Here is a 24901-nt window from a genome sequence, read left to right as displayed (position 1 = left end):
GCTGCCTCCTGCCTCCTAGGCAAAATGAACACAGTTCCCCAAGGATTCACCAGTGGCTTTCAGGTCATCAGGATTCCCTAAGGATATGCTGGCCCTGGGTGACAACAGGAAGTCTGGGCTACTTCCTTCTCTCCTGTTTCCCATCGGGATTCACAGGGAGGTCAAGGGCCACTCCCCCCCCTCCCTCTTCACTCTTCAAACAGAGGGAGAGGTAGGTCCACCACCATGGAGACCCAAGTTCACGAACCTTCCCATCCTGTACTGTACCAAGGGCTTTCAGTATTTTTTAAAACTGTGTGCTTTACTTTAAAAATTAATGCCAACTTCACTGTCCACTCCAGTTTCTGACCTTACTGTATTAAATCATTTCTAAGCCCAATGCTCTCCCATCTCATACACATTGTAGCACCACAAAAACGAGGCTGAGTCCTAGCATGAACTAATTGGAAGGATTTTTTTTCTCGTGTTACAATGATTAGGGCTTCAAGAGTAAAGAAGTGTAAAGATAAAGAAAGAATGCTTTCCCTAGACTCAGAACCAATGCTGAGAAAGCCAGGGCAGGCTTGCACACTCCAGGCTTCCGGTTCAAGCCATTCCTAGATTGTTTCCTGAGAACCTGCCCCATTCGTAGGCACTTTGTGCCCACGTGCAGCATGATGAGGAAGCCTTGTTCTGAACAGCGTCTTCCAGTCTTCCCTCGTAGCGGGAGACTCATCAGCAATAGAAGGAACAGCTTACCCAGCATGCACCACAAGCCTGTATGGAGTTAATCACTGCACACCAGTACATCTACCTCCCCTTCCCAACAATACTGTGAGATGACTATGGTGACTCCACTTTACAGATGGGAAGAATAAGGCTCTGAGAGGCTGTGGGGCTCTCCCCTGCACCAACCCTGAGCCATCTAAAGAATGAGCACACAGTATGCACTGGCCACTGCTGTCAAATGCCGGTGTCCTCTACGCACAGGCAAGAGACCTCCAAACCTAAGTGCTTGAGTCTTTGAAATGCATCTCCTGCAGGTGTCCCTCCCAGGCACCCCTCTTCTCCTGGCTCCCCAGGCTCGTGGATGTCCTCATGAGAGATGTTATATAGGTGAACTAGGGCCAAGGTAAAGACCAGTCAAGAAAGTATGAAAATCAATGCCAAAATGAGCGAAGGCTGCAAGGGTCACTCCCCACCACTACAGCCCACTCCCCTCCACTACAGCCTCCATTTCAGTCCTTAAGCCTCGTTGCCATCTCTAACTTAGCCACCGTCAAGCTCAATTTCCCTCAACCTCTTCCTATTTCTCAACTTCTGGCCCACTTTTGGCTTATCCCTCAATGTAAGTACAGCCCAGCAGTGATGTTCGCAACCTCCTGGACTTCTCAAGCCTGCCCCTCGGCTGGACAGTAGCTGCTACCATTTCTGGACCCTCAACGGTGTGTCAGCCAATGCAGCACACTGCACACAGGCTAAGAAGCTTGCCTAAAGTCACCCAGGGCGCAGGCAGCAGGGGGAGTCGGCCACCCGGTTAACAAAGATCTGACCCACAGCCTGTACTCTGCCTCTTTACTTCTAAGCTGCTGGCCTTCCCACCATGGATTAAATTTAAAGGGGGCTCCCCATGTCATGCTGAATCATCTGTCTGTCTCTGAGTCTTTGTTGGTTCATCTGTCTGTCTGAAAATCAAAACTATAAAAATAAAAACTACCTGATGGGGGTTAGTAAGTTTGCTTGCTGCCAAACTTGACAACTTCAGTTCAATCCCTGGGTTCCATGTGCATTGTAGCTGTACACACACACACACACACACACACACACACACACACACACACACACACACACACATTTTTAAGTGTAAGTTGCCATAGAGAAGCACCAGCAAAGGACCTGTCTGCATCACTGGAAAAGTGTTCACACACTGCATGCACCTTCTCACCTCTACAAATTACCACGAAACACGAAACTTCTTCAGCTTTAGTCAAGAATGAATGGCTGTTCTGTCCCCTCCACATTTACACCCTATCATGGTCCAGTGCAGAACTCGACACAGTGAAAGTGCTAAAACTTCTATTAATAAAGCTCTGTGAACTTCTTTCTCGGGCTCCTTCTGTCGCCATCTTTGGTCAGAGAGGGCATTTGCCAGTCCCTTTACCACACACTTCATGAGGCATTTCCCCAGTTCTTTCTGTGCCATCAGCGAGCCTACCATCTTTCTGGGAAGTCCTACCATTTTTCTGGTCTAATCCTGCAGAGTCATGCTGTCCACACCTTTCCCAAAAAGTCGGCCTCTCCTATAGCAGGAGCCTTTCTCTATGACCCAAAGATAGAGGTCACCTGGCCTCCCTCAAATGATGCATAGCCATCTTGCCTTATGCCTTCTGGCAGAGGGAGACTCAATTTGGGAATCTTTTAGAATTTTAAAAAATTGTTATTATTATGTGTGGGATGTATGGTGTGTGTATGAGAGAGTGTGAGTGTGCATGTGTGTATGTGTGTGTCCCACAATGCACATGTAAAGATCAGAAGACAACCTTCAGGGGTTGATTCCTTCCCTCTATAATGGATTCTGAGAGTCAAACGCAGGTCACCAGGTCGGCACACCAAACTCCTTTACCAGCTGAGCTATCTCACTGGCCCATTCTAGAATCTTCTCTCAGTTCAAACTTGCCCCTCAGAAAGCAAAAACACCATTGGCCTTTTCAGATCCCAGCACTCTCTGCACTCTAAGGGACAATAAATCCCCTTTGTGGTAGCTCCTCTGGTCTGTGGAATGTCAGCTTTATCTCAACCCGGAGCAGACCTACCTGCATGCAGCTATCCCACGGGCCTGCACTCCACCTCTGTTAGCTTCAGACGGAGGAAGGAAGCTCCTGAACACTGTGCTGCCTGAGAAAGCCTAAAGCGATCCCTCACCAACCAGCTTTCCTCATGCCTCCAACATGGGCATGAGGCAGCATCATGCACAAGGCCCAAAAGACGTGGAAACAAGCTCAAATTTCCAAAAGGCAAATGTGCAGTGTGCATGCACAACAGTACCTTAAGATAGAAGAGAAGTGGGCTGGAGAGAGGGCTCAGTGGTTAAGAGCATTGGCTGCTCTTCCAGAGGAACTGAGTTCAATTCCCAGCAACCACATGGCGGTTCACACTGTCTCCAACTCCAGTTCCAGGGAATCTGACACCCTCAAACACCAATACACATGAACATAAAGTAAAAATAAATTATTTAAAGAAAAAAGGAAGTCCCAACATTCTCCTCAACATGAATGAACCTTGGAAGCACTCTGCTAGGTGAAACAAGCCAGTCACAAGGATAAATGCCAAATGATTGATTCCCTTTCCGCGAGGGGTCTAGAACAGGCCAACTCACAAACACAAAAATTCAGTGCTAGTAGGAAGGAGGCAGAGAGCGTTGTTAGTTAATGGACACAGAGTTTCTATTTCGGACCATGCAGTAGTTCTACAAATGATGCTGTTTTGCTTTGTATGTTTGTAGTTTAAGAGATAAGTGCATTCTATTACACTGTGGCAAAGGAAAGAGAAAGTAAGACAAGGAGAAATTGCAACAGTATCTGAACCATTCTGTGGGAAAAACAAACAAAAAAACAGCTGACTTTCTACACCAAAACCTTCCTTCCGGACACCATTCCCCAGACCTACCTTCTAAACTGGAAGAAGCCTGGGATGCACTGAGGAAGAGTGCCACTGACCTGTCAACATGGCCTTCCTCCCGCGGCCCTCTGCCCACAGGCAGACAGATTCTCCCACAGGCCTGCGGCAGCCAGGCCCATTCTCAGTAGGCATAAACTGCCATCCTGTTATAAATCCTCTCCCACAAAGCACTGGAGACTGGTCCCCTCTCCCTGTGCCAAGAAGTCTTTTTCTGACCATCTGTAATCCATTCAGAGGCAACCGGCAGGAAATGGCGGCAAGGAAAACCCCAGCAAAACGCAACTGGTGGGCCCACCTCTCCTCCAGCTCTGGGCCAGCACCAGGAAATGGGCCTTTCTCTGGACGCAGAACATCTGTGGGAATTCTGAGAGAGGCTGGGCGTCTGTCAGAGGCTAAATGGGCTTGAGACAGATGCTCACAAAATTTGGTAAGAAAAGCATGCTGTATTGAGCTTTTAAATTAGTTCTGGGGAAAACTCCTTTGAAAACAAAACAAAACAAAACAAACCCCAGACCCTAAGAGGGAAAAGGAATCATATGTAAACTAGCCTCAAAATTGCTTTCTTCTGATTTCTATGGACAATGAGACCACAATTTGAAGTAATGAAAATCTTTTTGATTGTGGCTGCCCCTCCAATCTGGTACTGTCAGCTGCCTAATCATGACAGCTTCGTTTGCTTTGGCCCCAAAACCTCTGCGCACTGCAGCGGTACATTAAGTAATTGAAGGTTATATGCTATAAGCTTACAATTCGATATATTAAAAAAAATCACAATGTATAACTTAATTATCTGGGCATACTGTACTGCTACAGATGTGCTGAGCAGGGGTTAGGAACTTTCTAGAAACGGGGAGTGTTATTCAACTGTTTTCGGCTCTGGGGCCATAAGATTCTTGTCTTCTCTACCTCACTGAGCCATAGTGGTAGAGAAAGCAAGCCTGGATGGCACCTAAATGACCGAGCCAGACTGCACTCCAGCACCTCCTCCCCTCCTCCTGGCATGGCCTCCCTCATATAGCAGCCCAGGCTGGCCTTAAACATACCATCCTTCTGCCTCTGCCTCTGCCTCTGCTCTGCCACACAAGTGCTAGAATTTCAGGTAAGTGCCACCATGCCTGTTTTGGCTTGTTTGGGGTGTTTGATTGCTTTGGGGGGTTGTCTTTGTTTCGATTTTATTCTCTGCTGGCACCTCAACCCGGGGCTCTGCACGCGGAGCAAGCAGCCTAACAACTACCTATATTCAAGGATCTACAATAAATTCCATGCGTACACCAGGCTCCAGGACGACAGTGCCAGTGGGCCATGTTGCTGACTACTGCCCAAGTTGTTGTTCACACTGTATTCGTACTGTGGACTTGTTAACAGGGCAGTAACTAACCTCCACTCGGATTCCACCCAGAGCTGGACACGCAGGGATGAGAATTCAGAAACAAATCGCTGAATGGGATAAAACTTCTAACAGTTTAAGATATTGTAGTATTGATAAATTGTATGCCCAGCATCATTTTATAAGTTTGTAATTAGCAACTTTTTTGAGTAGGCTGCTAAACATTCGTTACAATTACACTGACAGCAGTGGATTAATTGTAAGAACCTTAAAATGCGTGGTTGTGTGTGTGTGTGTGTGTGTGTGTGTGTGTGTGTGTAAGAGGAGGGGGAGGAAGAGGGAGAGAGGAGGAGAGGGACAGGGACAGGGAGAGAAGGAGGAGGGACAGGGACAGGGAGAGAAGGAGAAAGAGAAGGAGGGACAGAGACAAGAAGAGGGAGAGGGGAAGGTGGGAGAGGGACAGGGACAGGGAGAGAGAGAGAAGGAGAAGGAGGGACAGAAACAAGGAAAGGGAGAGAAGGAGAAGGAGGGACAGAGAGAGGGAGAGGGAGAGGAGGAGGAGGGACAGGGACAGGGAGAGGGACGGAGAGAGGAAGAAGGAGATCGAGATCTGCCCCGAATAGAGAAAGCAAGATGTATACAATTATCACTGAACCAAGGGACGTTGCTTCTTTGCAATACCCATCCAAGTCTGCAGAGGTCCATCCCATGGATAAAGCTGTGGTCTGTCTGGTCCTGATGAATTTCACCATGACTTTCTTTTTTTTCCCCCAACAGCAGCTTCCTGGGGAGCTCACATCTCCCCAAAGGCCTTTGCAACTCTTCCCTGGAACACTGATTCTCCACATTCCAGCCATTTCTGCTGTCTCTATCTAAAGTGTCTTCCTTCCTCCCTTCCTTTCTCCCTTCCTCCTTCCTTCCTTCCAACTAGAACTTGGCTTCTACAATACAGCCTTTACTGTGCTCCACGTAGAGCCACACCCGAGCAGCCCCTGCCCTTAAGTCAGAGGTCTTGATGACCATAGACTAAAGTCTTATCACTGGGGAACCTGAGCCCCACTCCATCCTCCAAGAAGTGTCAGGGACCCCAGTGAGCTGCATGGTGAGTTCCTAGAGGGCAGCTGCCGAGGCTGTTTCCTCCTCAATACCCCACAAAGGGCCCAGCCCTGTGTCACCCACTTCCTGGGTGCTCAGCGGTTTCCTGCTCAGCCAGTGATACAGGAAGCACCCTTCACACACAGGAGCTCCATTAACCTGAGTCTGCAATTTGACCCATGGTTCACCTAACCCAGCACAAATTCTCCAACCGGAAGGTGAGAACCAGATTATTTTAAGTGCAATTTTCTTCCTTCCCCAAATTAAAATAGAGGGTCCCTTGAGTGTGTGGGATAATGCTTCTCACTGTTTTAAAATCCGGGCTCGACTAACCCCTAGCACTGTTCTTCTTGGAGCATCCCCTGTCTCCAAGCTTCTACAATGATTGTATCTCACAACACACACACACACACACACACACACACACACACACACACACCTTGAAATGCCAGCACACCAATCCTCAGTCTCGCCCTCCCCAGCAGCTTAAGAATCGTGGTGTTCACACCCAGTGTCTGAAAGTTGGTAATTAAAGGGAAAGCCACCACCCAGCCGGCTTCTAAGAGGAATCTAAAAGAGTGGTTCCTTTTAGAATGCTGGCCAGAAAAAGTAGGTCAGAAACATGGAGTCTGTAGTGGTCATCCTACTCCCCGTGTGAGGAAACATCAAATCCGGGCAGCCACCACTGATGGATGCTGAGGGGGTTCCGAGAAATCCCCTGCTATGGAATGGGGATCTCACCGAGTGCCAGAGCAGCCCCACGCAATGTGGTGCTCACTGAAGAAGGAAACCCATCGCTGCAATGTATAGCATGGTTTTTTGTAAGATGAAGCTCTGAAAACTCAGATGTGTTAGCTCAAGAAAGCACGGTCATGATGTGGCAAAGTAACGAACGGAGGTAAAGTGTCATTAGGCCTGTGTGTGTGTGTGTGTGTGTGTGTGTGTCTGTGTATGTGTAAATTTTACATATACCTTTACAATTAACAAGGCACAATGCAAACCACTGTGCTGTGTACAGTGTACCGTGTACACTGGTGTGTACACACGTGACTGATGGCATACCACTGTTTTCTGTGTGAGCATCCGTAATGTTGACATTGAATCAGAAGATGCAGGTCACCTCTGAGCGCTGAAAGAGGAACTTCCTGGCACTACAAGATGATTCTACGGGGGAGACACTTGCCATGTCAGCCTGAGGAGCTAAGTTTGATTTCTGGCACCCATGTAAAGGTGGAAGGAATTAAAGAGTAGAGGGCCCAAGTGCATAGTGGATCCAGCCTGCAGCACAGTGTCCAGAGGAACTTATAGGTCATACAGCTCGAGATGCTGGGAAGATATTTCCAGGCTCAGGCTGGTCCCTCAAACAAGAGGGTGAGTATGAGCACAAGGGAAGGGACTAGAGAAGCAGAGTCAGAGGAGGAAGAAGTATGGCTGGCCCGGGACACCTATGAGGAGCAGCCTACCTTCTGGGCTAGGTAGGGCCTGACTGAGTGCAGGTCCTGGATGGCTATGGTACCTGGGAAGTAATGAAAACTGTTCATTTATTGTACCCCTGGTAAATGTAAATTTGGGGGAGATTAACTTTGAGGTTTGCAGGGAAGGAGGAGACAGAAACATTGAACACTAAGCTAGTATAAAAGTCGGGGTTATGGCGGGCAGGCTACCTCAGGATGGAGACCTGGAAAGTGGAAACCAGAGCCGCTCTCAGAATAAGAGGCACGCTCCAGGCAGGAGCATAAATGATGGGTCAGAGAGAGCACACATCTGTTCTAACTTTTAAGTGAAGAGAGTGTGGGTCCACAGAAACACCTGAGCAGGGCTAGAAGATGCAGCTCTCTGAGGACAGAGAATGGGCACTCTGCCACAAAGCTGGAGTTAGTAACAGACACACTGGTCTCCATGGAGGGAATGGTAAGGGTTGAGCAAGCAGCAGGTTCCACAGACAGCAAGAAGCCACAGGAGAAGCGGGCAGAGGAGGAGAAAAGACACATGGTATGAAACATGGCCTTCTCACAACCCCTGGGTCCTCTTCCAGCTAAGGCAGGAATACTCAACCTTTTGACACTGTGTAGTGACACTGCCACCTACAAATGTGTTGAGCTGTAGTCATGGCTAGCCTGGGGTACACTTGGACCATAGGCAACAGGTTAAACAATCTGCTCAATAGAAGTTCCGTGTGGAGACCAGGGAGACCCTTCATCTGTTCAGACCTGATTTTTTAATATTCTGGGGCTGTCTTTGCCATGTAGCCTTTTGTGTCAGCCTGTGAGAGCGTTCATCTGCGCACATGTTCTGTTTGGGTCTTGCTGTGCTTCTGCTGAGGGTGGTAAGGAAGAACAGAACAGGATATGAGAAGCTTCAGGGGATGGGATGGAGGATGGGGAGGAGGTCAACTGGTCTCCTGTTCATAGGTAGCCACATAGGGCTTTATTTACTCCAAGGTAACCAGTGGCACTTTCCAGTGACTCACTTCCTTCCTCCTAGTATGGGCATGATACTATGAAAGGTGCCCTGACGTTTACCAGGAAATTAAGGGGAAAAAAAAAAAAAAGACCGCCAGTCAGCAGGCCAGGGTGCCTAAAATCCTACACAGGGGAGGGGACTGCAGGAATGGCAACAGGAATGACACATGCTAGCCATTCTTTTGTCTCTAATGAGGTGCGGGGATGGGGAGCAGGGAGCAGCATCTCCGGGGCCAATAAGAGCATCATAGACACAGTGTTCAAGTGGCCCTGCTAGTGAACAGCAGCTAAAATCCGGACTGACAGGAGCTGAACATGGCTACCTCACCCTGTGCTCTCGTGGGTGGTGCATTCTGTGTCTTTCTCAGCCACTCCAGTCCAAAAACCTTCTTTATCACTGCCCCTCCGAGCCAGCGACAGCTAGGGCACGCTGTGGCTGCAGGAGGCAAAGGACTTTCACACCCACTTAGCAGGCATATCACCATCTAAAGGACACCCTGAATGTGGCAGGTATTGAAAAGCTATCTGCACTCCGTCATCCAAAGGAGCACACCCTTCACAAAAATACTAGCAATCCCAATGCCAAGAGCAAACTGAACAGCAGCCTAGAAGATGTTCAAAGAGGGGTTGGGGAGGGGGGCATCATCACTGTAGATAGATGGCCCTGGAGTTGCTTGGCAACCATCTTTGCTAACACCTTCTTCTAAAAAGGAACAGTTTGCATCAGCTCCTGTGCCTCCCTGGGGCCGGTGCTCTGACCACACAGGCCCAAAGCTGGGGCCTTGGGATGAGAAAGCCCATGGCTGATGGGAAGCCGTGGGTCTGACAGAGACAAGGAGGACGGACAGCCAGTCTCTCTGCACCCAGTCTCTCTGCACCTGTCCTGCTGAAGGGACACAATCCCCCGACGGGGCTGGGCTTAGATGAGGCAAACCATGTGTGCAGGTGCGACACTAAGGAAGGTCCTCGCTCCATCCCTGCGGAAGCCCACATGAGCACCTCTTAGTGTGTCTTAAGTGTAGATGCCGTGTGCCTTGCCTCAGTCCTGCGCTGTTCCAAGAACGGGAGACATGAGAGCTCTGATTAGAGCACAGATTCTGGAATCAGTCGAACTTCAGTGTTCAAATCCTAATTCCCCTATTTCTCAGCTGAACCATTTGGTTACGTAAACGACTCAACATCTCTGAGCCTCAGACCCCAGCTTCTAAAATCCAGCTAAGAACAGGATTTGCCTCACAAGGTGATCAGGAGGACCCCATGACAGCACAGAAATCTGGCCAGTGTCTGGTGCTCATTCAGTGTCCTGACCCATTCCTGAATCAATCTTGATGCAATCTGTTCCCCGGAAATGACGGCTCTGATAAGACAAAGAGGAGGACCTGAATATGTGGTTAAAAAAAATAATAATAATAATATGGCCGTAACCACAGCTCACGTTCCTGAGCACCTATAGGATGCCAGATAGTATCTCATTTATTTTTACAGCAACTCTGAGAGGAACTATTATTCCTTTCTGAAAATGAGGAAATTAAATCTGAAATTAACACACAGCTGGGAAATGGCTGAGTCAAAATTTAAATACTGCTGCATGAAACTCCCAAGGCCCCCATGCCAATGAACTCTCTGTGTGCAGTGAAATATACACAGCATAGCGTTAACCGCCGTAGCTATTTTTAAGTGCACAGTTTGGTGGCTTTAAATACATTCGTACTTCCACGGAACCTTCCCCCCTTCCCCCTATACCTGGAACTTTGGACCCACTGAATCCAAACTTCACATTTCCAGCCTCGGCGACCATGTAGCACCATTCTAGTCTGTCCACACAAACATCACTCCTCTGGGAACCTCACAGATGCAGACGCTGGCCGCATCCGCCCTTTTGAGGCCAGCACATTTGGGGGGCCGGGGGAAGGGACTGGGAAGTGAAACCTGGGCCTTCTGCATGCTCTCAGATGCTCTGCTGCTAAGCTGCGCCTCCAATCTTGGTCAATATCCTTTTCTTAAAGGAGTGAACACCAGCTTGGTGAGAGGATGTGTCCCAACCATCTACCATGACAACGCTGTCACCCGTTTGCCCTGTCCAGGACTCCTTGACCTATTGGGGTAGTAAGACAGGTCACACTGCTCCCTGATGAGGGTGTCCTTTGCCATGGATGTCCACAAACTCAGAAGTCTGCTCTGCAGAAGTCAATACAGTATCAGGGCAAGCACTTGCATGTTCGAAGAGTCCCACTTCAGCTCACTTGTACCTTCCAGGTTATAGCGACCCCGAACCAGTTCGTTCTGCCCTGCAAGCATTTCATCCCCTTCCTGACATTAAGCACAACATGCCTTAAAATTAGAAGACGGAATTGTGAAAAAAAACAAATAAACAAACAAACAAAAAAAAACCCACGAGGACAAATTGTCTACAAGAGAACAAACGATCTACCCACAGGGGAGTTCCAGTTTTCTTTGCAAGAGCTGGGTACACCAGGCTAAACCATCAGCCAAGTAGTATCCTAGGCCTCCGCGTAGGCCCACTTGCCAGAAGGGCCTTCACAAGTCCTCACTATCAGCCCCAGTGTCTTAGGGTTCAAAGTGAGGTCCATTGGGCAGAGGTAGCCAGTATGAGCCCTGTCATAGATCACAGCAGAGAGCCTAACATTGCAGGACACTGGACTGAGTTCTAGAAGAGACACACATAAGTCGGCCCTTGCCATTCGACTTCTATGACATTCCGCAAGGGTCCAAGCCGTCAGCTAACACTACCCATTTCCACGTAGCTTCCATGACAGCTGCGTTTGACTTCCTGAATGACAGCTTTCCCTAGATGTGAACACTGGACTGCTTGGAGTGGGGTTGGGGGTGTCAGATAAAAAGGATAGGATTAGGACCAGTTCTCATGGTTGGTTGCTGCCAATGGATGTCCACTCAGAGGGATGTGAGGGGTGAAGCCGCAAAGGAAGGCCAACCCAGAGGGAAGGAACATACTCTACAGAGAAGCATGGAGAAACTAACACAACTTTCTGCCATTGGCGGTGCAGCAGAGACACCAGGCTTCTGCCAGCCGGTAACGGAAAGGGGTCCACGTGACCACACAACCCTAGATGACGCTGTGAAGCGTAGGACACACAGGTCAGGAGCTTTCAAAAGCCGGGTCTGGCCTTGCTCTCCACACCTCCCACTCCTCAGCGTGGAGATCTGGGAGCCAGCTGCTCCGTGCTCTTCGAGCTCAGCCCCATTTCAGGCACATCCCCTGGGTAATCAAACTGCAGAGAGCGCCAGTTGTACTTCCAGCCCGACTTTCAATATAAACTGAAATCTGAATGCTCTGCCAGGGTTTCTCTGACATCAGGGGCCGCTGAATAATAAATGCCATCATTATCAGAATCCTCCTCTCGCCATGGCGAGGCAGGACTGGGCCAGTCAGAACAGGACCTGCACCCCACTGTTCTCACTGCTGACTAGAGATGGAGCCACCAAGCCCTCTCTGACTCTTCAACTTAGCCACAGCACTGCCAAGAGCCACCGTCTATTTGACCTGTTGGGCAGTGGGTAAGGTTGACTCATATATGGGCTGTAGGCCCAAGACTGGGAATAGCAAAATATCCCTGAATTCATCTCTCACTAGTTTCCCGTGTTCTTATTTTATTTCAGAGACTTTCTACCAGGTGGCTCTGCCTCCCTGGGGGACATGTGGAGACATTCTGGTGTCTACATTTGGAAGTGTGGAGGGCCACTACTTTGGAAGCCAACCGTCAAAGGGCACAAGATGGTCCCTGTCGCAAAGAGATACCTGAGTTAAAATGTCAGCACTGTTGCTGGTGGGGAAACGGGCGTTCCTCTCTGTTCTGCTGGCTTCGCCCCAGCAATAAAACCATTTAACTTCTAGAACGTTTCATAATCACGTGCACTTTGGGCCTTCACACAGACCATTTCCTCCAACTCCACCTTGCCCAGCTACGCACTGTGAGAACTTCCATTTATCCTTTGGATTTTAGCCAGAATAAAATCTCTTCTGAGAGGGCCTAACCAAAATCTGACCTGCCTCTCATGTTTCTCTGTCAGGACACCTGTCACAATCACTGTGGCTTTTTGTGATGTCTGTAGTTGTGGTCAGGTAGGGAGTCCCAGTGTCAGCCTGGAGCAGGCACAACAAGGAGCGAATTCTAGTGTGTGACAGAAGCTGAAAAGGCCCAGCACCCTCCCATACACAGGTACCTCGAGATACCAAAGCTTTACACTATCTGTAACACCTGCATACTAACAGACACTCGGTCCTCCAACACAGACAGAAACAGCAAGATGCCAGACCACGGCTGGGAGCACGGTCTCCTAGTCTGGGGGGATATGAAAGGACATATCTATCTACTTCAAGGCACCTAGGATATCTTTGGAAAGATACCAAAGCAAATGGGTGTGCGAGAGATGTTCCAGTGAAATTGAAATATATATAAGACTCTTGAATTGTGTAATTCAGAGATTATTTTGAAGAAGCTTTTAGATGAATTTAAGGTCTACACCTTCAGAGCTAAAGAATAAACAACCACAGCAAAAATTCATTACTCTTTCAGAGATGAAGGCCCGGTCCAACTCAAGCCTTTAAGGAATTGTATACGGTTTCCAAACTTGCGGATTCTGTCTAACTTCCTGTTCTGGAAGGAAGGAAGGAAGGAAGGAAGGAAGGAAGGAAGGAAGGAAGGAAGGAAGGAAGGAAGGCAGGCCGGCAGGCAGGCAGACAAGCCATATTTCTGGCTTTCTACCCAGGATTTGGGTACATGGAAATCCTTGTTAGTACAAAGAGACACTCATTTCGCAAATTTTCTACTTCCCAAAGTGGAGTGGACGGTCTCCAAGCACCCTTCCTCAGCTCACCCACCCTCTGCATGTCAGCTAGTAAACCCTTTTTTCCAACACATCACTTCTTTTCTGCATTAGCCTCAGCACCTTAGCTGCTCTCCTGTGTCCTGCCCTCCCATTCAAGCTGAGGGCCACGGTGATGCCAATGAAAGGCCAACATGAACACATCTTGCTGCTTCCAGCAAAGGAGGGGAGGGCAGGTACAACAGAGAAGGAAGTTAGAATTAACAGTGAAAATCAGGTTTATCTGTGTGATCTGCAGACTGAGGTCTTCCCATCTCCTATTAGCATAGATAACAGAGTCGTCTATGTAACGATAAAGACGCTGTGGATAGTTTCCCATAAATCTCCATGGCTCCCCTCTCTTGGGTCATAAGAATACACCATCTTCCCAGGCCAGTAGTCATTTTCCTCTCTAAGCTGGTCCTTTTTAGTCCTAACTTCTGAGCCCAGGCAGAGCCCACTCCCACGTTCCCAGCTCGTTCACGTCACTTGGGCCTTCCACAGCAAGCTTTCTCTGTTCCCGCCTTCTCTGTGACTAGACTCATTTCACATTTACCTCCACCAAAGGAAATGCTGGGAACCCTAGAACACAGCCTACTGCCCAAGTCCGAAAAGCCCAGAAAAGGTCCTTGAAGAACTTATTCTTCTCCATGATAAAATGAAACAACTTATCATTTGAAATGTATTTTTTTCTAGACCTCTGAAGCCATCAGAAAGGAAAAGAAAAAAAAGAGAGAGAAAAAAACCTCTTCATGTTCAGAAGCCACGAACTGCCTAAGTATTTTTCTCTTGCTTTTGACAAAACCCGCTTCTTAACTGTAGTATATGAAATACTCTATGTCCACAGAAATTGTTTTTAATCATTAAGCTTTATAAAATTATAACGCGCATTACTCTAAAATTGAAGTTCTTCGTACAAAATGTCTTTTTACCACAGATGACTCAAAAATTCATGGTAATTAAACTAATACCTAGTTTTACGGAACTAGTTTCAGTAATAAATGATGGTAATATTCGCAATAATAAAAAGGAATAAGAGCAGGCATGCAGTCAGCTCTTACGATACACTGAGCTCTCTCCTCTTACCTCTGTCATGCTTCCTAGCGGCCCTGATAACATGTTTCATAGTGAAGGGCACTTCTGAGCCACATGGACCCCATTCTTTGTGTACAGGTTGGTTTCCTTTCATTTGAAGTTTGGTTGAGACCCCGAGCAATGAAAACATCTTCCCCAACTGAGTGAGACTTTGCTTGGGAAGTCTTCAGGCCACACCCGGGCTGGGTAGAATAGTGTCATAGTCAGGCTTAGCATAGAAACATGGCCTTCCTTGGAATTTTCCATCAGCTAGCATAGTTCTCATGAAGATTGGGCCAGCAGGGTTCCTTAGAACCTCCTCTGAGCAAAGCTATGTCTTGACAGACCCAACTGAGGCCATAGTGTTCTTCATGGGGAGAACACATTTGTGGTCGGCATTCCACTCAGGTCTTTACCTCTCTGGAGTCTGGACTGAGAACATCTCTTCTGGGGTCTGGACTATATCTTTCGCATCTGTGAGGTCTGGACTGAGCCCCTCTCCCTCTTGTCTGCTCGGGTCTGGACTCAGCCCTCCCATCTGTGGGCTCTGGGACTCGGCCTCTCTTTTCTGCTGTGGTCTGGACTCAGGTCCTGAAGGCCCCAAACTATTCACAACTGTTTCTAGTAAGCAGATTACACAGTCGGTTTGCTTGGTTGGTTTGGTTTATCTGTTTGTTTTGTTTTGTTTATATCAGCAATGAGTTAAACTTTTAAAAAAAACTGAGGAAATATACCCTGTTATCCTCATTATTTCTGAAGTCATTTAAGGTGGTTTTTTTGTTCGTTTGTTTTGTTTTGTTTTGCTTTGTTTAAGTTCCTTTAGAGGCAAGTTGTTTGGCACGACTGTATTTTAAAGGTTGGGGCAGTCACTAGGGAAGCCTGGGTACAAAGGTCTCAGAGTGACTATGGAGGGCAGTTAGCCCCAAACCCCTTGCTTTACATCTATAAAACCAACCCAGAGAAGTGAGCTCCAGGGCCTAAGTGAGAAGCTAGCTCCCAGTTCTCCCAGGTATGTCTTTCAGTAAAGCTGCTCTAAGGCAACCCTTACAAGATAAGGCCCGAAAGGAACTAGCAACAGTTTGCAATTCAAATGCCTCTGCCGAATTCTCTGTAAGTATAATTTTAGAGGGGATAAGAAAGCTGACAAGAAGAGTCTTTATGGAGACTTCGGGGCATCCAGCTAACAGCCCCTCCTCGGCGAAGGTGATAAAGCAAAGGAAGGTGAGTGGGCCAAGGGATGCAAAAGGAATATGTCAGCTACCGGGTTACTCAAACACTCTGGCACTGCCTGCAGTGTCTGCCCCAGCAGTGGCAAGAAACCTCGGGAGGCAAAATGATTCCGATTTCATATTTCTGGCCTAACTTCCCTCTCTGAGTTTGGTCTAAAAATGATTGCATGCCATTGATGCTCAGAAAAGCATTATTCACTATAGTCAAAAGGTGGCAACGACCCACATACCCCAGCGGATGAGTAGTATGTGCCAAGAAGAGCATGAGTCTACCTTGAAAAGTCATAAACTGTGCATGATGCAACATAGAGGAACCCTGAAAACACCATGCTAAGTGAAACAAGCTTAACACCACGAGAGCAAATAGCGTGAGAATTTGCTATGAAGAATCCAAAATAGGAACCTTCCCAGAGACAGAAAGAGAATGGAAGATCCCAGGAAGATGGCAGGGGATATGAGAAGTCATTGTGCATGTGACGGTACATTGTATAAATGAGTTTCTGCTGAGACGGTAAACAGACCGGGAAATGAAGATTGGCGATGGTTGTAAGACACTGTAAATATACTTAATACACACTGGGCTATGTGCTCAGAAAAGCTTACAATGGTAGGTTTTATGTTATATATGGCGCCACAAGAGTATGTCCTGCCATCTCTCAATTACAACCCTAAACTTTTATTCTTTTATTGCCATATTTCTTCTCAAGACCTGCTTCTAGCCAACAGCACCATGGCCAGGCATGTATGTTCATAAACACAGATGCAGAGTCCCACAAGGGCCGCGTTGCATCCTGCAATGATCCTCCACAAATATCTGCCCACCCTAAGGCCTCCAACAAGATGGCCCAGTGTGACCACACTCTGACACAGAGCCTCAGACCAACCCTTACATTCTCACTAAGGGACAGGCATATGCTACACTAGGAAGACCTCAGGAACTTCTCATTTCTCATTGTCACCCAAGGCCACTCCACCAGGCCCACAACAAAGAGATAAAGTCCATGTGTGGCTGTGTAACTGCATGGGGCACTGAACAGCAGAGTGTCCGTCATGCAAATGCATTCAATTAGAACCAAAGCGTTGTACCTTTACAGGACAGAGGATATATTAAGCAAGATATAGCATCTGTGACTTCTGAGAGAAAGAGAGCTTTTCATTTTCCCTTAAAAGAATTCATTGCTCATGCAGCAAAGAGAATCTGAGAACGAGAGTGGCCTGATGTAGATGGGGTGGCAGGAAGATCTGAGTTTTGTGGGCTACGGTCCCAACCCATCACCCTGACCTGCTGCGTGCCAGTCCTGTGAATGCCACGGCCTTTAGTCAACTTTAGCATGTAGGATTTTGCACCTTCAACATGGAAACAGTGCTAGTGGTCTAAGAGCTTAACTCTCTAAGTGGCTCAAGACCTCAAGAGTTTCCTGTGAAGAGAGACAACCACTGGGGACCCCTTCCATTGCCAGCGAACATGGACATTTAGCACAAACAAGCTGCCACTTGTAGGAAGCCCACTTGACACCACTCCCCCATGCATCCTAAATGCACACATCAAGATCACGCTAACATATTTAGAGGCAAACATCTTTAGAATAATGTTTTGTTCCCAAAGTACTTAATTAGCAGAAACACAGTGTCTGAGAACGGCTCTCGAGTTAAAATGAAAGCATTTTAATGCCCAGGTTCTTTCTTGAAGCACCAACGATCATCTTACTGGACAGTCAGGAAATGACGTGGCACTGAAAACCAGCAATCTTAGGTGTCAGTCCACAAGTTCCAACTTTCCAAGCAGGTTTCATCCACCTCTGCACGCAACACCCCCTCTTCACCAGGGGACTAGGCTGCAGAGCCAAATGGCTTCTCTCCCTTCATCGTGGATGAGCAAATGCTCCACCAGCCAAGTTACGTCTGAACTTTCCTGACACGTCCCATCACTTCCTTCTGCCCCTCTGTGCCTCCCTCCCAACACCAATTTCGTTGGGCCAGTTCTGCATACAAGACTCCAGATAGTGCATCATGATTCAAATGAACCCATCCTTTCTTTAAGCAAAAAGTGGCCTCCAGAGTGGCTCCATTGGAAGTCAGAGGCCAGAGTGACAAATGGTGGCCTTGCAACCAAGGATCACTGACTTACAACAACCAAAGCTGTACGGTGATGCCCAGGCCTGGCATTAAGGCTTCACTCATGCCCAGATCTGGGATCATCGTCCATTCAATGTGTCCCCTTTCAGGTATCATATTTTCATGCTGGGAAACACAGATGGGGGCTTTGGAGCACAGGCTAAAGATCTGCACATGTTGATACCCCTAACCCAGGCCACTGTCTACAGTCTGTGACCAGAAACAAAATGTTACTTGCAGCCAAGGCTTGCCATGTGCAATGGTTTTTTTTCAGTGAGAGTGGAGAAGTAGCTGCTGGAATGACCGGCCATGTGGGGTTCATTAAAACTTGTGAATTTACATATGAGGGAGGCTGGAATGCTTGTGAAGGGGAGCCCCATGCCTCACTCGGGGGTTCCAAACCCCACCACCACCATTGGCCCATGGTGCTCCAAGAATGGCAGACACCATCAGGAGGTTTAGATGTGGACTCCAGCGGAGTGCAGTAAACTTCTGCCTTCCACAGCCTCCCCCAGACTGAAAGACCCCCCCAGTTGTATTTATACTTGGAAGGAAGTTAACAGTGAAGCAGTAGTCACCTGGGCGTGCTCGATTTTTGACAAGCCTTAGTCACTCTGTACCCAGCAGAACAATTCACATTCTATTCCAAAGCCTGTGAAGACTGTGCCACACAAGCTAACACTAACATACCAAGAGCTCCACTTACCTTCTTTATTAAGCCTCATAACCTCCCTGCTTTTGCCACCCTCTTTTCCAGCCTCTTCTAAATCTACATCTGCAGATGAAAAAGAAAAGGAAAAAAGAAAATGAGGAAAAAAGGGGGGGAATGCCAAAGTCAAGGGGGGGAGGGAGAGTGTTTATTGACAAACAGATCGATCTAAATACTGTATCTGAAAATCTTGCAAAATTTGACAATGCAACATTTTCTCCCGAGTCTGGGTTTTCATCTACCTGGCCCAGATAGGTACCCCCAAAAAAAGAAAAAAAGAAAAAAAAACTATGCAAGCAGCAACAGAGTCGCCTTTTAAACAGACACCACCGTGGGGCTGCGAAAGCCCACCCCGCGGGCTGCTTGCCCCGGAGAGCCAGGCACAGACAGACAGACAGCCTTGCTGGCAACCGGGCCTCTCTGTGCTCTGATGGTCTGTGTCTGTGTGTATTTATTTAGAGAGAGAGAGAGAAGCATGGAGGACGCCGGGGGCCACTCTCTCTCACACACACACTTTTTCCCAGTGGCTCTAGGTGAATGGAAAGGTTACAGGATAATAAAAGGAGGAACAGGCGGTGGGGTTCTTACTGTCGGAGCAGTGTAATTTGGCGGCGTCGATCCAGGAGGACCAGGGTTTGCCCAGAAACGCCTCCGGACTGGGCACTTTGCGGTGCAGTGTCGCCATTGCTGTTCCTTCTTGTTGCTTTTTCCCTGTTCCTTCGGCAGCAGCAGCCGAGAGACACGGGATTCGAGAACGCTCCGACGTCATCTTCGGAACGTTCCGACATTGAGTGTTCTGAGAGGGGGAGGAGGGCGGCAGAAGAGGCGGGAGGCGGGGCGCGCTCGGCCCTGCGGGGCCCTGCTGTGCTGCGTGAGGCCGCTGGGGGCGCCAGAGAGGCGCAGAGTGCGCGGGGCCGGGGAGAGCGCGGAGTCCAGCAGGCTGAGAGCAGAGCCTGAGTGCGCGGCTGGTTCAGTGGGGCAGGGTCACCTCGCAAGGATGCTGCACCCCGCCGCCCTGTCCAGCCAGCAACCCGGAGACTGGTGCAACTCCGGAAAGAAGCAAAGGTTCTTTCGCCCAGTCGCCGCTGGAGGACCGAAAGTTTTGCTCGCTGCAAATCCCTTCCTCCCAAAGTCCCAGTCACCCACCGCGCGACGTCCTGGAAGGATCCCGGAGGTTTAGTGGGGACGAAATCGGCTGGTTCGCACCCCTCCATCCTTATCTCTCAGGACAGAGCGGGAGCTCTAGCGAGTACACCTCCCACCTACCATCCGCTTCACCCTGTCTCATTTCTCGGTGAGCCTTGGAACCCGATCGCTTAGCAGATGCCTTCAGGAAGCAGAAGCAAAGGGGAAATGGACTTAACTCCAAGAATCAGGTGAGTGGGGGCGAGGGGAGTGATCATCCCATCCCGAGCTTGGCAGGCAAAATTCCACAGTCATTTTGGCTCTGGTTCCCAGGGGGTCTGTGCGTTGTGTGTCCCAGCTGGTAGAGCCACCGCAGAGACTTTGCTCCGCGCACACCGGTCTGAGCGAGCTCAGGACTCTCAGTTGATGCTAAGCCCTTCCCGCAGATCCAGCACTTCCACTGAGCAGGTTGACCAGAAGACTTAGCATCCCCCACCCCCAACCCCCACCCCCGGGAAACTTGACTGCCAGAAGCGTGGACTCCTGGAGCTTTGAGAAGTCTCTTCTGACCCTAGGGGCTGGTAACTGAGACCTTAACATCTCCTGTTATCTATCTCTTTAAAATTGTTTGCTTACTAGGAATTCCCTAAACTGTATAGACACCCTTACCCCACAATCAATAACTTTTCCATTTATAAAACATCCTTCCATTCTTACCTCTGCTGTCCGAGGAGCTCGTCTGCTCCACACCGAAGCATTGCTTGCTTCTGAGCTGTATTCTGGTGGGGCTGGAACGTCCTGGCACTCCACACCATGAACCTCAAAACCTGCATTTAAATGGGGTGATGAAGGAGCATCTAGAGGCTTGTTTTCAGCTGTGATGTGTGTGGGAGTGGGCCTGCTTATATCAAACATAGATAACTCTCCGGTTTTTTTGGATGGATTGCTACCTAAGGTGCCAGTGGATAAGGCATTACCTCACTTTAAATACTTGTGGTTTGGGAAATATTTCTCAGATCTTAGATGAACCAGGCACGGTACCTGACATTATTCCACCGACGCATCTTTTTAAACAATATTGTTTCTCATGGATGGACCCATTGCCCAGGGTCCGGGAGACAAGGAAGATCCATCCCGGTCTTTACAGAGCTGCAGTTGGAGAAGTATCATGCTTAGCTCTTCAGGGAAGCTGGGCACATGCACAGTGATACTAGACCAGTGTGAAAATGGTGTGGACGTTCGTGGCTGGGCCAGTTCCTCGGAGGAAGTGGACATGAGCTAAGATTGTTCAGAAAATGTGTCACCAAGAAAACGGAATCTGCTCTTCATGTTGGAAATTGGGGAGGTTTTATAGGAAGCTGAGGTCTGATCTTGCCAAGGGAAGAGGAACCAGGCAGAACCTTGGGTAAATATAAGCATGTGTGGTACTGGGTGTGGCTTAGCTGTGTAACCTCCTGTGTCCTACTAGGACCATTGTCAGGAGCTAGCTGGGGGCATGTTCCATTCAAACACATCCCTAAACTTGCTTAATGATCTTTGACTTAAATGAGTTCGTCCACCCCATCTGCCACCCTCGCTAAGTTTCCCTGAGCATCTCAATTTGTGAGGACTTTGCTACACACACCATTAGTTTTTCTAAGATTTCTCAGCACCTGGAAGGCAAGTATACCACCCAGCTTGCTGGTTGGACCATGTTGTCGCTTGTTCGTGCCCCACTGCCTGGTGATGGACTGGAAACAGGACTAGCATGAAAGATGCTCCTCGCCCCCTAGGAACAGCAGTTGGAGAAATTTCAGCTCTCTGCCAGCTGATATCACTAGAGCCCAGCCATGAATGAGCTGGGGCATGATGAATAGACTCTGCTGATACATAGAACCACAGGAAAACAAGACATTTGCATTCTGACAGGGCAGGGCCACCTTCAATGGCAATGTGTCATCTGCCTTACACTCAATCCCCCTGCTCCTGGCAGAGCCAATGGACTCCAGTCTCTCAGGCTCTTGACCACTGTGATGTGCACAAGAGTTCTGTATTCCCTATGGCTCGGACTTGAGTGGATCCTGCCCCTGTTCCTAACCACTGTCCCTTGCCAGGGCCACTCAGGAGCAGTGGTAGTAGCCTTTTCTTACCCCTTAGCAAACATGGGGAGAAACTGAAAATTGATGTACACGTGTAAACATTGAGACAAAGCCAGCCCTCGTTACTTAACATGGGGGTGGGGAAGTTTGAGGGAGCCTGAGCTAGGGCTTGAGATCAGAGGCATCCATCGCAGTGTGGCCATGGGATTGAGATCCTGAATCTGACTTAACCTCGGCTTCTTGATCTGTTGAATGGACCCCCAAACTGCTGTTTTCTTGGAGTTAATGTATTAAGGGAAATTCGGGGTGCTGATCTCTGCAGATAAATAAGGCCTGGTTCATAGTGAGTGAGTCATAAGACTTTTTGTCATGATTCTTCTATCTATCTATCTATCTATCTATCTATCTATCTATCTACCTACCTACCTACCTACCTATCTATTCATCTCTATCTCCCTACCCCCTCCCTCCCTTGCTCCCACTTGTTACACTTGCTTTTGGTTTGTGTTTTGTTTGCTTGTTTCTGATTTGTTTTGTTTTGTTTTGAAATGGGTATCACACTATACCCCAGGATGGCCTCAACCTCACTGTGACCTCACAGCAATCGTCCTGCCTTGGCCTCCCACGCTGGCCGCCCCTTTCTTTAGTCAGGATGCATGAGATGCTTGGGATGCAACTGGCAGGGGGGAGAGACCAACACGCCGATGTGATTTTGTCCAGAAGAAGCTCTGAAACTTCTGTCCCAAACATTACTGATTGGCACAGGATAGACCTTCCAGTATAGAGTAGACCCCTGCAGGAGCTCTCCCACTGGGGACAAAGCTGCCTTTGCCTCTTAGTAACAAGATCTCTTGATACAGAGCAAAATGGGATCTCTATACATTGCTTTTGTCTTCAAATTTCTTGTTTCTTACGAAAGAAATTTAATATTGAGTTCTGAAAATTAATTTCCTTCTGGTAATAGAACAATGGATCCCAGGAATTCCCATTGTACCACAGTTCCTTTGGGCACTGGCAGCCATGGAGGTACAGTCCTAAAAGCTGGACCAGGAACTCTGAGAGCCATGAGGAGGGGGGAGGAAGAGGCTGAGGATGGAGAACCTGCCCCAGCTTTCCTCGGCCATGCCACAGAGTTCATTACTCAAGCCCTGAGGAATGAAAAGACTGGGGCATATGCTGCTGCTCTCCAAGGTTACCAAGATGGGGTGCACATCCTGCTTTGGGAGCCTCTCAGGTGACCCACCTTCTGCCGGGGGCAGCTGAGTACCTGAAGCAAGCAAGCAGAAACCCTTCAAGAACACTTGCCCTGAGGGTGGTGGGCCCTTCCTGGGATGTCACTACAGCACTGCCAGCTTCCTCCACTCCTCTCTTTGGCAGCTGGCCTTGTAACCCTAGGGACCATATCTGTATTAACTGTATTTCAAGTGTGAGAAAAACAAAGACTTCTCAGCTCTGACCTGCCTGCCTCTTTGGAATCAGACTTGAACTTCTGGTCCTGCCTAACTGTTTTATGTCAGTGGCATCCCTCTTAAAAAAAAAAAGATTTATTCATTTATTATATATAAGTACACTGTAACTGTCTTCAGATACACCAGAAGAGGGCATCAGATCTCTTTACAGATGGTTGTGAGCCACCATGTGGTTGCTGGGAATTGAACTCAGGACCTCTGGAAGAGCAGTCGGGGCTCTTAACCACTGAGCCATCTCTCCAGCCCGAGTGGCATCTCTCTTAATCTGTCAGTTCACCCATCTAGATCCAGGGTCTGTAACCAGACATGGCCCACTGTCTTTTTTTGTAAGACTCTTGGCGGTCTGTCTGTCTGCCTGTTTTCCTTCCTTCCTTCCTTCCTTCCTTCCTTCCTCCCTCCCTCCCTCCCTCCCTCCTTTCTTCCTTCCTTCCTTTCTTTCTTCCTTTCTTTCTTTCTTTCATGGTTGGAAGGAAAAGGATTCTTTGACTAGTGAAAAATTTATAAAACGTAAATACGTGTGATTAAAACATGTGCCTGAACACACACACACACACACACACACACAAGATTGGTTCTGGAAATCTTACTCAGACCCTCACAAACCTTTACTAACTGAATCATCTCCCCAGGCCTGCTTTTATCATATATACTGTCACATGGCATTACGTATGGGATACCCATTCCCTTTAACGGCTGCATACTATTCCCTATAATGGTCCAGAGTTCCTTTAGCTATTGCCTAGTTGATAGGTATTTTAGAGTTGTTTATGAAAGACAGGGTGGTCGATGCTGTTATCGTTATACATGCTTTGTGGGCATAACGGGGAACGTTTCTACCCAGAATTGGAACTTCCAGGTACGAGCGTTTTCCATTTTAATAGCCATGCCAGATCTTCTTTTAAGCAGCTGACTAGTCCAGGCTCCCTGGAGCATGTATCTGTACCCTTCTCTTCACACACTTATTAATGCTCAACATCTTCAAAACGCTAGCTCCTGGCAATACAAGGGGAGCGTGTCTTATTTGCTTGAGTTTCCCTCATTTTGGGTGTTTTCAAGCATTTTTAATGTGCATTTTATTCTCGCTCTTTGAACTGCTGCGTCTGTTGATTTGTTGTTGGCATTTTGAGGCCTTTGTGTTGATTTGAAGGAATTTTCTATGCCTGCCAGACATATAGCACTCCTGCCTGCTTAGAAAGGCCGCCACTTTCCCCCTGTAATTGTCTTTTCCAAACTACTTAGGTGTCTGGGACTTCTCCTTGGAGCCTTCTGCTTTGCGTCTTAGTTAAGGAAACTGCCCACCCTCACGGCCATGGATCTTGTCTTACAGTTTCTCTTTATCCTTGGCAGGTTTCTGCTTCACACTTAGATATGATTCTTTCAATGAGGATATAAGGCCAAAGAAAGGTGAATTTTGCCTGGGATCCTTGGGAGGCTGAGGCAGCAGGATTATGAGTTCCAGGCTAGCCTGGGCTACATGACACGATTCTGTCTCACAAACAAAACGTAAAAGGTTAATTTCTGGCCTTTTTCCAGTTGCTTCAGCACCATGTGCTGCAGGGACCCGTCACACACTTGCTCAGAATTGTGGGGTCAGAGCTTCCCTTTCTTGTCCTATCTCGAGTGCCCTTTCCCTGTACTGGGCCACGATGTTCTCCGTACTCCATTCATGCCTGTGCCTTGCTCTCGTAGCATATATTCAGGGCCTTCTCTCTGCAT

General features: G+C 48.2%; 2 protein-coding genes across 67 annotated transcripts in view; one reads left to right on the top strand and one right to left on the bottom strand.

The window, feature by feature from the left end:
• Atxn7l1 (ataxin 7-like 1) overlaps positions 1 to 19335 on the bottom strand; it is a 222443-nt gene extending 203108 nt beyond the window's left edge. For 13 of the 17 annotated variants that reach the window (XR_005505854.2, XR_005505855.2, XM_039113162.2 and 10 more), the window contains exons 1-2: positions 19102 to 19335; positions 18511 to 18579 (exon numbers count right to left, since the gene is read on the bottom strand). Coding sequence is in view for 14 of the 17 variants with exons in the window: in XM_039113162.2 (XP_038969090.1) it covers positions 18511 to 18579; positions 19102 to 19282 (250 nt within the window). In the remaining 3 variants the exon portion in view is untranslated. The other 4 variants (NM_001427851.1, XM_039113165.2, XM_063262087.1 and 1 more) reach the window with 4 other exon arrangements.
• A 37-nt stretch (positions 19336 to 19372) lies between these two features.
• The window catches only part of LOC102547703 (uncharacterized), a 30378-nt gene continuing 24849 nt past the window's right edge, over positions 19373 to 24901 (top strand). For 9 of the 50 annotated variants that reach the window (XR_010052628.1, XR_010052599.1, XR_010052625.1 and 6 more), the window contains exon 1: positions 19378 to 19889. The gene's annotated coding sequence lies outside the window, so the exon portion shown is untranslated. Of the gene's footprint in view, positions 19890 to 24901 lie in introns of all 50 variants that reach the window. The other 41 variants (XR_005505870.2, XR_010052634.1, XR_010052623.1 and 38 more) reach the window with 17 other exon arrangements.

The sequence above is a fragment of the Rattus norvegicus genome, chromosome 6 (genome assembly GCF_036323735.1).
Source record: "Rattus norvegicus strain BN/NHsdMcwi chromosome 6, GRCr8, whole genome shotgun sequence".
Lineage (NCBI taxonomy): Eukaryota > Metazoa > Chordata > Mammalia > Rodentia > Muridae > Rattus > Rattus norvegicus.
Note: the sequence above shows the minus strand (reverse complement) of the source record. Positions and strands in the feature narration are given on the sequence as shown.